We start from the raw sequence: 12,344 nt of genomic DNA on the forward strand, positions 1-12,344 counted from the left end.
GGGAAGAAGTTCTTCCCTCTGAGGGCGATGTGGCCCTGGCACAGGGCCAGTTTGCCCAGAGATGCTGTGACTGCCCCATGCCTGCAAATGTTCAAGTCCAGGTGGGATGGGGCTTGGAGCAACCTGGTCTAGTGGGAGGTGTCCCTGCCCTTGGCAAGGAGGGGTGGAACTAAACGAGCTTTAAGGTCCCATCCAATCCAACCATTCTGTGATCCCATGATTCCATGGCCAAGGATGCCATCAGCACACCATGGTTTCTGGGAATGTGCCTCCCAGCACCATGGCTTGTGCACAAGAGCTTTCCCTTAGCTTGGGATGAGCTGGAGAAGAAACTTCTCCCTGGCTGGAGCAGGAAACAGGGGAGGATGGGAGTGCTGGCTCTCCCTGGGTCAGCCTGACCTCATTTCTCAGCAGCTATTTCCATGGGAACCAGCCACAACCATCCATACATTAGGGAATGCTGGCAGGGAAGGAGGGGAGCATGGGCAGGGGAGTGTTGGCAGTGGAGCAGCACCACTCCCAAAACCACCAGGCAGGAGCTGCTGGGGCACCCAGGTGTGCAAAGACCCAGAGACATAGAGGTGACAGTGCACAAGCCACAGAGCCTCCAGCAAGAGCCTGGCTGGGGTCTGTATTTGTGCAGCCACCCAGGATGATGTTTGCCCCCTGGGGTGTGGCTGGGGGGCTGCAACACAAGCCCCATGGCCAGCAGTGAGATGAGAAGCCTCAGGCCAGGACACCCCCCATCTCCTGGCTGGGGACTTCTCAGGAGGGTTTCTGGCTCAGCCGCAGTCCTGTGCAGCCCCTAGCCCCACCATCCCAGGGACTAGCAGGATGGGCACCCACAGAGCTCAGGCACAAATAACACCCCAGTTTCCCAAAACACCCTCCCCACTGGTCTGCCTGCTCCACCTGTCATCACCTGCTGCTGTAGCATCCCTAGGTTTCATGTCCCCCCATGGCTCCCTGGGGTAGCGTGGGTACCCTATCACCCCCTGCACTTCCTGGACCCCTGTGCAGCCACGCCCAAAGGATGCCAGTCCTGCTCCAGGCAGGGTCTGGCTGGTAGACCAGCCAGACCTCTGCCATTAGAGAAGTGGCAAACCAGTGCCTTATGTGCTGTCCCTTATCTGAGCAGCACCTTAAATGCTACCCTTTATCTAGGCCTCTCTTCTAAGGGGGGCAGAGAGGGCTGCTCTCCCACAGCCACCACCCCAAAGCCAAAGCTCTGCCCAGGCCATCACCCCTGCCCAGCTCACCCAGCCCTCCAAAAAGGAGTCTTCTGTCACCACTTCCTTGGACATCACTTTCTAAAATCCCCTCCCCCCACCAGCTGCTCAGGGGGCTGCTCTCCGTAGACCATCTCCTGGGCATGGAGAGGGTGTGCCCCCCCTCACTGACAGCTTCATCCCACAATTAGGATGCAGACATGCTCAGGGGATCCTCTGTGGGGTGTCTAGGTCTGAGCCATCAGTGGCCAAAACTGGGGGGCTCACAGCCCCGCTGCTGTCATTGGGAGGGTGGCATTAAGTCCAGAACTGGTGAGAGAGAGCTCCCAGTGTTGAACACAGTTGCTGCCATCAACCCGTGAGAGGTAGTGTCTCAGACATCCCACACCCAGCAGAATTGGGATGATCCTGTCACCTCCTAGCACAGAAATGCTTGGGGTGGCCCAGGGTTTGGGGGGATGGTGAGAACTCAGAGTTGAGCACGGCCTGGAGGAAACCACAATATGGCTCTGCAAGCAGCTAGGAGGAAGCACCAGGGACCACGGCAGCACAGCCGGAAGTGAGGGGAGATGGGTGGATGGTGTCACCCCAGAAATGCCCAGGTCACTTGCTTTGCTCCCAGGCTGTTTGCATACGCGGGGGTGCACCAGCTCTTCCTCAGCCCTCATTCTCAGAGATGTCTCCCCTGTGGGCACTTCCACCTCCACAAGGGGTTGTGGTGGAGTCTCATTCCCACCCAGAGACAGGGCCAGACCAATGCAGCTGCCTCACAGCTACTGGCAAAGAGCCCCAGTCCCAGCCTGGATGCAGTGAGCATCATCCTGATGTGGGCAAGTACCATCCAGACCTGGGCAAACATCACCCTCATGTGGGCATCAGCTCAGCATGGGTAAGGATCATCCAGACATGAGCAACCATCAGCCCCAAAATGGGCAAGCATCCCCCACTGTTGTTGGTCCTTGGGCAGCCCAGATGTATCCCCCCCAACCCCAGGCCTTTCATGCTCACTGGCTGCAGGCACCCAGGTCAGGTCCCCCCAGGGGGCAGGAGATGGGTTTGGGGCCAACAGCAGCACCTGAGGGCTGTGGAGCTCCCTCAGACCCAGCGCAGGGCACTTTGGCCAGTCACCCAGCACTCCAGGGGGCCCCACTGTGGATAGCTTTCCAAGCTCCCAGCAGATGCTGCCCCACGCACAGAGCCGGGACCCAACACCCACCAGAGGGTGACTCATACCCTCACCCTCCTGAATGCACCCCTTGTCCGTGCCAGCTGTCCTACACCACAGCACCTCCTCCACCCACGGGCATGGCCAGGCACCAGCACTGGCCAAAGAGACATAGAACTATGGAATGGTTTGGTTGGGAAAAGACTTTAAAGCTTATCTCATGCCATGGGCAGGGAACCTACAACCCCAGGTTACTCCAAGCCCCATCCAACCCAGCTTTGAACAGTTCCAGGGATGGGACAGCCCCAACTTCTCTGGGCAGCCTGTGCCAGGGCCTCACCACCCTCAGAGAGTAGAATTTCTTGGAAAATTATAGATCTCTATTTTTAAAATGCTCTCAAAACAAGAACCCATCTATAGCCAACATATTCCTGGTCATACAATTAAACTGACTTTTGAAATCAGAGTTTTGGGGTTCAGCTGGTTAGTTCTGAACTCCCCAATATACCCACTAATACACATGTAACATCCATATGGGTGCACAGATATACTCCTGTATATATTCACTACAGCATCGAGATCTATGTGAGAAATTTATATATGCACACATACACACATCTATAAACACGCACACCCCCATACATATTCCCTTTTGTCGCTACCGAGCACCAACACATACGTGTAATCTATATGTTAGGAGTGCATGATGGCACACCGGGTGCCAGAGTCCTGTGGCCACCCACCTGTCCCACACTGGCACAGCCCCCGGGGCTCTGCCACGGTGACCCCAGAGTCCCCCAAGCCACTGGAGCTCCCTTGTGTCCAGGGGCTGCTGTTCAGCCACTGCCGCCTGGTGAGGCCAAGGGCCCATCCCGTCCTGAGTCTCACGGTCCTGCATGCAGCTCCCAAGGGACCCTTATGCACCCCCAGATCCCACGGGGCAGCTCCAGGGGGGGAATCCCAGCCCCCGAGTGAACAGCCTTCGGGGTGCCGTGCCAGGATGGGCAGCGTCTGTTCCGCGGCAGAATGCCCTGGAGTCCCCGGGGCAGCAGGAACTGGCGACCAGCAATGCCTGTGACATCCAGGCCAGGGCAGGAAACACCCGCTGCAGCTGGCAGAGAGACAGGCGCACCCGGTAGTGCCGGCAGCGCTCGAGCCTATCCCAAAAATCTCTCCGCCCCGGCGCCCGCCGGCTGCTCCTGTGCGGCACGCCCGGCACCGTGCCAGCCGTGCCCCCCTACCTGGGCAGGTGACAGGAACCACGGTGGGACCGATCGGCACCGCGGGGAGGGCTGGGGGAGGCCGGCGGGGAACAGAGCCTCTCACCCCGGCACTTCCTGCACCGGCTGTTAAACAGCAAAACTTCCTGAGCTGGCCAAAGCAGAGGCATGGCTAACACCAAATCCTCAGTATGGCCAGAAAGAACCCACCACACGGCCAGTACCAGAACACTGGCACGGCTGGCATCCAACACCCAGCACGGACGGCATGAAACCCATGGCTCAGCTGGCACCAAACCAGCATGGCAAGTACCAAACCCATGGCACGTCCAGCACCAAACCAGCACAGCTTGCACCAAAGCGGCAGCCATCAGCCCCATCGTGCCCGGGCAGCTTTCTGGCCAGGGCAGGATGGAGAGTGGCTCCAGGAGGATTTGGGTGACTGTCTCGGTGCAGAATTGCAGTGGTAGGAACAGTTCCTGGGGTGCCAGGATGGACACTGTTGATCTGAAGTCCAAGGAGCCCCAGGGACAGGTGCTGCCCACCCCATGGCATGCCAGCCCCCAACATCAGCTGCCTGAGCCCCCTACTCAGCTCAGCATCCCGGCCCACTCCCTGCAGGTAGGGGTCAGAGCACGGGCAGAGGGATCACCTCCACCCACCTTACCACAAAAGGCCATTGGGACTCAGGGACGGGAAGCTAGAGGGGAAACCCAGCCACCAGCCCTCCCATTCTCAACCTGATTACACACATCCAGCACCATCAGTCCAGGACAAACCCAGCCTCACTCCCAGGACCCCCCTCAGGGGACCAGCTAGACACCCCAGCTCCAGAAGCATATCCCTTAGAGTGTGTGGGTCCTGGGGAGGTTGCAGGGAAGGACTCCTGGGGCAGGGAGCCACACAAGCTTGATGACATTCCCCCACCTCACCCTGGGAGAGTGCTGGCACCCAGGAGCTTGTCTGCCCCCTCCAAACTGCACTCCCAGTCCTCATTCCACATCTGTTTGTGCTCTGCAGGATTTGGGAGTGCACTGGGCAGCTGGGACATCAAAGGGGGGACTGCAAGTGCTGCTGTCCCAAAATTCCAGCCTGCTCCCATGTCATCGGGCCACAGCAGCTGGCAGCAGCTTTGCCCCATGCTCCCTGTGCGCGGGGGTTCACTGTCTTGCACCCACTGGTGTCAAGAGTTCCTCAGGCTTCAGCACTGCCTACATTGCAGCTGGGGGGAAGGCAGGGCTCTACATTGTTGCGGGGATTGCACCCCAGCCCATGCCAGGCTGGGATGGCCTGGTTGACTGGGATGATCAGAGTGGATGCATCCAGCTAGAGCCAAAATAAATATTTCAGCACCCCCTTCCCCAGTGCTGGTAGCCCAGGGAAATGTGCTGTGGCCTGGGGCAGGGGTACCCCCAGGGGTTGTGCTGGGGTTGGGGGAAGGCTTAGTACCCCCATGGGACACACTGGGGCTGGGGGTACCCCCAGGAGATGTGCTAAGGTCTGGGGAGAGCACAGATACTCCAGACAACCCATGTCATGACCCTGAGAGTCCCACCCACATCACAGTAGCCCCTCACACAGACCCAGCCACCTTGGGCATTCCCAAGCCCATGCCCCTGCCACCCCCCTTACCTTCTCTGGGACACAGCCCTGGGGGGGAGCATGGGGGGGCGGTCAGGTAGTGGAGGGCCCTTCAGGCTCTGGCACTTGGTTTCCAGTTGGTGTCGCTTGGCCGGCAGTGGCGGCAATGGGGGTCTCACCATGCCGTCAGCAGGGGGCTTCTTCCCAAGGGCTGGTGGAGGGGGCGCCTCCAGGGCTGGAAGATGGCTGCAGGATGCAACGGGGGGCTCGGGGCTGTCCCCCGATAGTGGTGAGAATTTGAGGGGAGGGCGGCAGCCCACCCTCGGCGGGATGGGTGGGGGCAGCTGGGTGAAGCTTGCACCCCTCTCTGGCTCCAGCGGTGGGGTCCCACTGGGCACTGGCAGGCACCCGGGCTCCAGCTGCTCCGGCCCTGCTGCAGTGCTCAGGCGGAAGATGTGGCGTTTCATGGGGACAGGTTTACTGGCAGGGGGCTGGGGAGTCCCGGTGGGCAGCGGCGCCTCAGCGAAGGCTTTCTGCAAGCCCAGGAGGATGCGGCGGCGGTGGCCGGGCAGCAGCACCCCAAGGTGGGTGAGCCCCTCGTCCGTCAGAGCCCGGCAGTCCCACACTGACCACAGCCCACTTTGCTGGAAGCTCTCCACGTACTGGTCGAGGTGGAAGGCAGACAGCCAGGCAGCCACCGGCAGAGATCCCTCCTCTTCCATGGTAGGGGGCTGGCCACAGAAACCTGTACCACTCACTGCATCTTCTGTTGCCAGCAAGGCTCAGGGTGACATCAGGACCTGGGAATGGAGACAACAGGATCAGGATCAGTCCTAAAACACACACCAGGTGAAGCCTGGAGTCCCAAAACCAACATTCCCAGTGAAGCAACCTGGTTTTCCTATGGCCTCCAACCATGCTGTGTCCCCAGGACCACCCAGTCCTGAAATGGGGGGCTGCAGGGGTGTGGAAATGCTGGAGGGTCCCAGTTTAGGCACTGAAACATAAAGGCCATCCCTTTAGAGATGAAGGCACCATGGGGCCCCAGCTTAGTCCCAGGGGGTGACATTTGGGCTCTGGGACAGAGCAGTAGGGGATTATTCACATTGTGGATCATCAGGGAATATGCCTGAATATGCATGTTTCAAGGGCAGGGGAGCTGTTTGCTGTTTGCTGCACCTCAGGGCTGTCACCCTCCAGGACGCAGCTCCTCTGGTTTACAGCAGCAAGCCAGGACAGAATGACATGGACAGCTGGATCCAGCAGGCTGTCCCCTGTCCCGGGCTGTCCCTATCACAGCCAGTGGTAGGGTGCTGTCGATGAAACCCCCTATCCCAAACCGCACCAAACCCCTCCTCACAGACCATATGCCCACCATTGCTCCCAGCTCCAGAGCCCTGTCTGTCCTTGGCATTGCTCTAGCATGGCACCACACCCTGGAGTGCTGGCAGAGCACCTGTGCAACACCCTTGGTGCACATACCTAGCAGAGTGCCCTTGTGGCATCCAGAGCTTGGGACATGGGGCTCACTTGGTGTCCCAGCTCCTGCAGCAGAACACCCATCCCACACCACAGCTGTTGGCAGGGCGAATCCCTGTTATCCCAACAAGCAGCAGATGGGATACCCTGCCCTTCCCACCCACCAGCATCATTGCCTCGGCAGGCTCCAGGCAGGAGGCAGATCCATCACGCCGGCACACACAGCACTGCTCGTGACCCCAGCACCATCTATTTTGTGTTTGCTGGTGGTTTTTTTAGACCTGCTAAGAAGGAGCCAGAGGATTTCCTGAAGCCTTAAATAGGCCAGTCTGATCTGCCGTCAGAGTCACATTTTCTGTGACTCAGGCAGGCCCCTCAGCAGCACTTGCGGTTTCGGTGCAAAGTGCACAGCTGAGCAAAGCTCGCCCTCAACCCGGCACGAACTGGACACTGCCGAGCCTGAGGCACCATGGGGTCCCCACAGCCAGTGACTCCTACACCTCGAGACACCAGCATCTCAGTGGTGCTGCTGGGATGTGGCCACAGTGCCACTTCCCTGGCACTTCCTGGTACAGTTGGCTTTGCTTCAGGCTCCAAGGACCAAGGGTCCGAGGAAGGAGCAACAGGGACTCAGGGCTGGCTGACCCTTGAGGCTCCTTGCTGGCAGCACCAGAGAAATCAGCAGCACCCAGGACCTTCTCACTGGTCCCAGCAATCGCAACCAGCACTACAAAAATCCCTGAATCAGAATAAAATTCTCTCTTCCAACTCCACACCTAGAAAGCCCTCATCTATTACTGAAAATGGGTAAGTGATGGTGCTGGGTGACATTGCTGTCACCACATCCCAGAGACACCAGCACAGGCAGGCTCAACCCCAGGTGGGCACTGGCTCCGGAAGAGCAGAGGGAAACACAGTGACACCAGTATGGGGGCTCCCACAAATGCCCCCCATCCTGGCTAGAGCCAAGGAATCACCACCAGTGTCACCCATCGACACCAGTGGCAACATCCCCTGTCGTGCCAGGACATTGACCCAGTGGTGGGACAGACCTATCAGGAAGGGACAGCTGCACCAGCACTCACCACTGGCGCTGTCCCAGCACTATCTGGGGTGGCTGAGGGCCCTCCTTGCTGCTCACCGGGGACAGGGATGAGGACAAAACTCCAGCGAGGGAAGTGCAGGGTCCCCAGTGTGCCAGGCTGGCAGCTCCCTGATGCTGTTGGGCCCTTTGCCCTCACCAAGTAAATAATTCATCAGGCCTTTGCTAGGTTCCCTCCTTCAATCATTAATCATTTAACCTCTGTGCTAAACAAGACGAGGATATTCCAGAAGCAAAACCAAGACAGGGAGACGCTGTAACCCAGCTGGCTGCTGGGGTTCGAGGGGTAACCCTGGCTGTGGCCCCGGCCAAGCACAAATCCTCTCAGTGCTGACCCACTGCATTCCTCCCCGGGATTAGGCAACACCACAGGGGCTGTTTTGTAAGAGACTTAAAGGCTGGACAAATGGTGTGAGGAGGGAATGGCAAGGGCTGCCAGCACCCTGGCACTGTGGCTGGTGCTCTGGGGGGATAAGTCGGGATGCCAAAATACATGAGGACCAGACAACTAAGCCCCATCCCAAACCCACACAGCCCTCACTCTCCCAGTGCTGGGGATGAAGGATCTGGGGGTGCCTGGTGCTGGTTTCCTTTTTCTGGACCAAGGAGCTCAGCAAGCCCCTCTCTCCCCAAACTTGGGTGTTGGCTGCTTTTCTGGGGGCTTCTGCAGCTGCCCCAGCCCACCTCAGATGCCCTCAACTCAAGAGAGCATTTGGGATGCACCTCTTCCCCCAGCAGAGCTGAGCATCCTGGGCCAGGGAGTAGCCCCCCATGATGCAGGGGTGTGCCCACCCTTCTCCCATTGCATCCCACCACTCTCTCAGGGCCGTGGACTTCCCAACCCTCGCATAGGGCACTAATGAGGGCTGGGCTTGCTCGATTAAGGAGCTGTGTATGCCATGGAAGCTATGGGCTCTGACTGGAAGTGACGGGCGAGTGTGCTCCCTTCACTGGCTCCAGCTTCCCCTGGGTAATCAACGTTACTCCTAACGACATGCCAGGAATCGAGTAGTGTGACCAGGGCCATCAGTATGTCACTGACAGAACTGCGCTCAGCACCCAAGCACCAGGTAATAAAGTGGTAGCCATCCCACAGTCCTTCCCTGCCTGTCCCTTCAATAGCACCCAGAATAGTGGCCATGAGCCAGGAAAATCCAGCACAGGAGCCCTGTTGGGTGTCCGGCACCCACTTGATTGATCTAGTTCCACACGCGATTCCTTCTCCAATGTAGGCAAACCCTGCCTGCACCCCATGTTCCCCTTCCCCAGGTCTGTGGGCTCATTAATCAAGGAAAGCTAATTACCAGCACACGGTCCCTCGGCTCAGCAGAAGGAGGTGGCCATCCTGCCCGTGGTCCAGCTGGCGCAGTGGAGGTTTGTCAAGGGGTCTCTGCCCGCCCCAGTACTTCCTCAAATGCCACCTCAGCAATGGGAACTTTCCGGAGAGTCGAGCAGAGTTCTGAGCTAGGATGTGGTGCAATAGCCACCCCAGGCCCCAGCAGAACTGTGGGGCCTCAGTGTGGTGAGGCAGTGACCACAGCCGCCATGAGGGACAAGAAGGCTGGATCTTGAGGCGGTGTGAGTTCTGGGTGACAGAAGGATGGGGCAGGGCTTTCAGCAGGAGAGGAAGGAAGAGCCAGGCAGGGTGATCTCTGGGAAGTGAGAGCTCAGCACTACTGTGGCAGGAACCAGGTACCAAGGACAGGGCACTGTGGGGCAGCAGGACAAGCTGAGCTCTGGCCACTGGACAGAAAGGGACAAGCAAGCAGGTGGCTGCCATGTCCCAGCACCCCAGGATCCCTGTGGATTCCTAGAGAGGCCAGTAAGCTGTTACCCACCAGGGTTTCTGTGGGCACAGGGGACAAAGCCGAGTAGCGGAAGGACCTGTGGGAACGGGGATGGCCACCAGTGGGAAGGGGGTTCTTCAGCCACCAAGCTCCAGCAGCACTGGGCAACCAGACTCACACCACAGCAATTTTTACCCTTTCCTGCCTAAAATAAGGAGAGATCCTCAGACAAGGGGCCACGGCCAGCTAGAATGAGGCCAAGGTCACCAGTGTCCCTGCTGGATCCAGGGGGGTGTATATGATGTCCCCACAGACCTCCCAGGGCCACCGCAGATTCCCCACCCAGTTGGGAATCGAAAGCACCACATCCTCACCCCGAAACTGCCCAAGCAGAATCCTCAGCAAGCAATGATTACCCCAAAGCAAACAAAGGGTCCCAGGACAGCACTCGGCACTCCACAGACCCCTTCCCACCCAAACACTCCACACTCCACCTCAGTGGGTGCCCAAGTGCTCAGCAGCGCCCAAGGTATTTCCTGGGAAGGTGAGGCTTTTTCATTTTCAAGATCTTCTCAGCCAAAGAAATTGCAAATGATATTCAAACCCCCCAGGCGCTGTTCAGGAATCAAGTTCAGGCTTGCGGAGTCACAATCCAGAGATGGAATTGCTTCTCTGGAGCCTTCTCCCTCTGCCATGAACTGCCATTTCCAGGTGGTTCATGTGAAGAAGCCAGAGGGTGCCTGGCCCCCTGCTCAGGGGCCTGAGGGCTCACACACACACACACCAGGATGTGCCCTGACAGGGGAACTGCCCCGAGCCGGCTCTGTGTGCAGACGGAGGGTGTGCATAGAGGTGGAAGGTGGGCAGTGATGAGGTGGGTGAGAAGTTAGGGATAAGGGGGCAGGAAAACTGAAGGTTCCTCGTTTCCCCAAGGTCCCACCTGCATTGCCCTTCCCCCATGGAAGCAAAACCTGGGAAGGTGAAACATGTCCCAGGCTGTAGCACCAACAAACAGATGAGCTTGCATCAGCAAACAGCATTCCCTTCCAAAGTGTGGCTGCCTGCCTCACAAATCTAGCCAGAAAAGGGGCAAATACAGCCAGAAATTAGCAAATCCAGTCAAAAACGTGGTAAATCCAACCAGAAATGGGGAAATCCAGCCAGAAAAGGGGTAAATACATCTGGCAATGCTGTCTCAGAGTTCTACTGGAATGCTCTCAGCTCCTGACACACTTTATGGAAGCTGCCAGCAAACTAGGTCAGGAAGCCAAACCCCACGTGCACAGCCACCCCAGAGGAGCCCCAATGTCCCAGGGTCTGGTGATGCTGGGGGGGGCTGTGCCAACAGCCTGGCTGCAGTGGATGGGTCCCCCTGGGAAGCATGGCATGGCACCTCCTTCCTCCATGAGAAATCACCCCATCACCCAACATGCAGCACTAAAACCATGCAGGTCCCTGTTTCACTTTCCCATAAGTGGGAAGTGAAAGTGTCATAGGGAAGGGGTGACCCCCTCCAGCTCTGGATAGGGTGTACCCTTTTCCAGCCCTGATGCCCTCCAGCCTCCCCTTCATGCTCATTGGGGTGCAGCTCTAGCCCATGCACAGGCCCTGTCCCCAACAGCAGGGTCACACCATACCAGGGCCATCCCCTGGATCCCCCTGGCCACCACAGCACTGCAGATAAGCCAAGCCAGGGGATGCTGCAGCAGAGACAGAAGTACAGGGACCACCAAACACATGTCCCCATCCCCACTTTGTAAAAGACTTTCTACACGCCAAGCTCTCCCTCACCTGTATATTTGGGGGACCCATCTGCAAAGCATCCCCGAGCATCAAACCCCCCACAGCCAGAGTTCTGCCACAGGAGCTGCATCATTCCCTGCATGGGGGAGCATCACTCTTTGCCTCCCACGAGACACCCCCAAAATTTCAAGGGCTCACCTTGTTCTGAGGCTAAGTTCTGGCAGCAAACACATCCTCAATATTGCTCTAAATATCCCCATCCCTGATGTCCTGTCTGTGGCCCATAATAATGCACCCCCAGTAGCTGCTGGAGCACCCCCAGAAAACCACCATAAGCTCTTGGAGGAGCTTTCCTTGCTACCTTTCTCCCAGCATCCCAGAACAGCCACCCACCCCTAGCACTCAGCTCTGTGCCTCCAAAAATTGGCTTTTGGGGCTGAACCCACAAATTAAAATTGTTGTCCCTGCACTGGTGCTAGACCTAGGAACCTCCCATGCAGGTGCAGCCCGTGGGCACCCCAAACACCAACCCGATGGCCCCGGCAGTGTGAAGGTGTCCTGTGGAACCAGCTTTCCATTACTGGAGGACAAAGCAACCACCATCCCAGTTCCAGCTGCACAGCACTGACAAAGCTCCAGGCCTCTCCAGACAGACTGGGAAGAAGTGAGAAAGAGGAGGAGGAAAGCAAGGGAAGCCCACTACCAGCATCACCTGGCATCTGGGTGCTGTTGGTGGTGGTTAGTGTGGCACAGGCATTGCTGGCAGGGTTTTTTTTGGCTATGAACAGGACATGCCAGATCCCCAGCAGAAAACAAATCTGCCAGCTGGGCCGTCAGGGTCCCCTTTTCCCAGCTTCACCCCTGGCATCGGCAGCACCCAGTATCCCCCAACATGTCACTCACCCCAACCAGGCAATAGAACCCCTGCAGTGGTGCAGGAATGGGGGCTATCAGTAATGCCAGGGCTCCCTGGAGACTGGGACTGAGCTGTGTTATACTGGGGCCGAGCTGGGGTCTGCTTAGGGGAGCTGGGATACA

The 12,344-nt window shown here is 58.1% G+C and overlaps 1 protein-coding gene across 10 annotated transcripts in view; it reads right to left on the bottom strand.

Moving 5' to 3' along the window:
• The window catches only part of ARAP1 (ArfGAP with RhoGAP domain, ankyrin repeat and PH domain 1), a 35,710-nt gene that overhangs the window by 22,220 nt on the left and 1,146 nt on the right, over positions 1-12,344 (bottom strand). For 5 of the 10 annotated variants that reach the window (XR_005255867.1, XM_038128448.1, XM_038128434.1 and 2 more), the window contains exons 1-2: positions 9,081-9,344; positions 5,247-5,995 (exon numbers count right to left, since the gene is read on the bottom strand). Coding sequence is in view for 9 of the 10 variants with exons in the window: in XM_038128448.1 (XP_037984376.1) it covers positions 5,247-5,917 (671 nt within the window). In the remaining variant the exon portion in view is untranslated. Of the gene's footprint in view, positions 1-3,137; positions 3,614-3,635; positions 4,024-5,246; positions 5,996-6,838; positions 7,127-7,759; positions 8,305-9,080; positions 9,345-12,344 lie in introns of those variants that run through there. The other 5 variants (XM_038128412.1, XM_038128421.1, XM_038128402.1 and 2 more) reach the window with 5 other exon arrangements.

Source organism: Motacilla alba, chromosome 1 (assembly GCF_015832195.1).
Source record: "Motacilla alba alba isolate MOTALB_02 chromosome 1, Motacilla_alba_V1.0_pri, whole genome shotgun sequence".
NCBI lineage: Eukaryota > Metazoa > Chordata > Aves > Passeriformes > Motacillidae > Motacilla > Motacilla alba.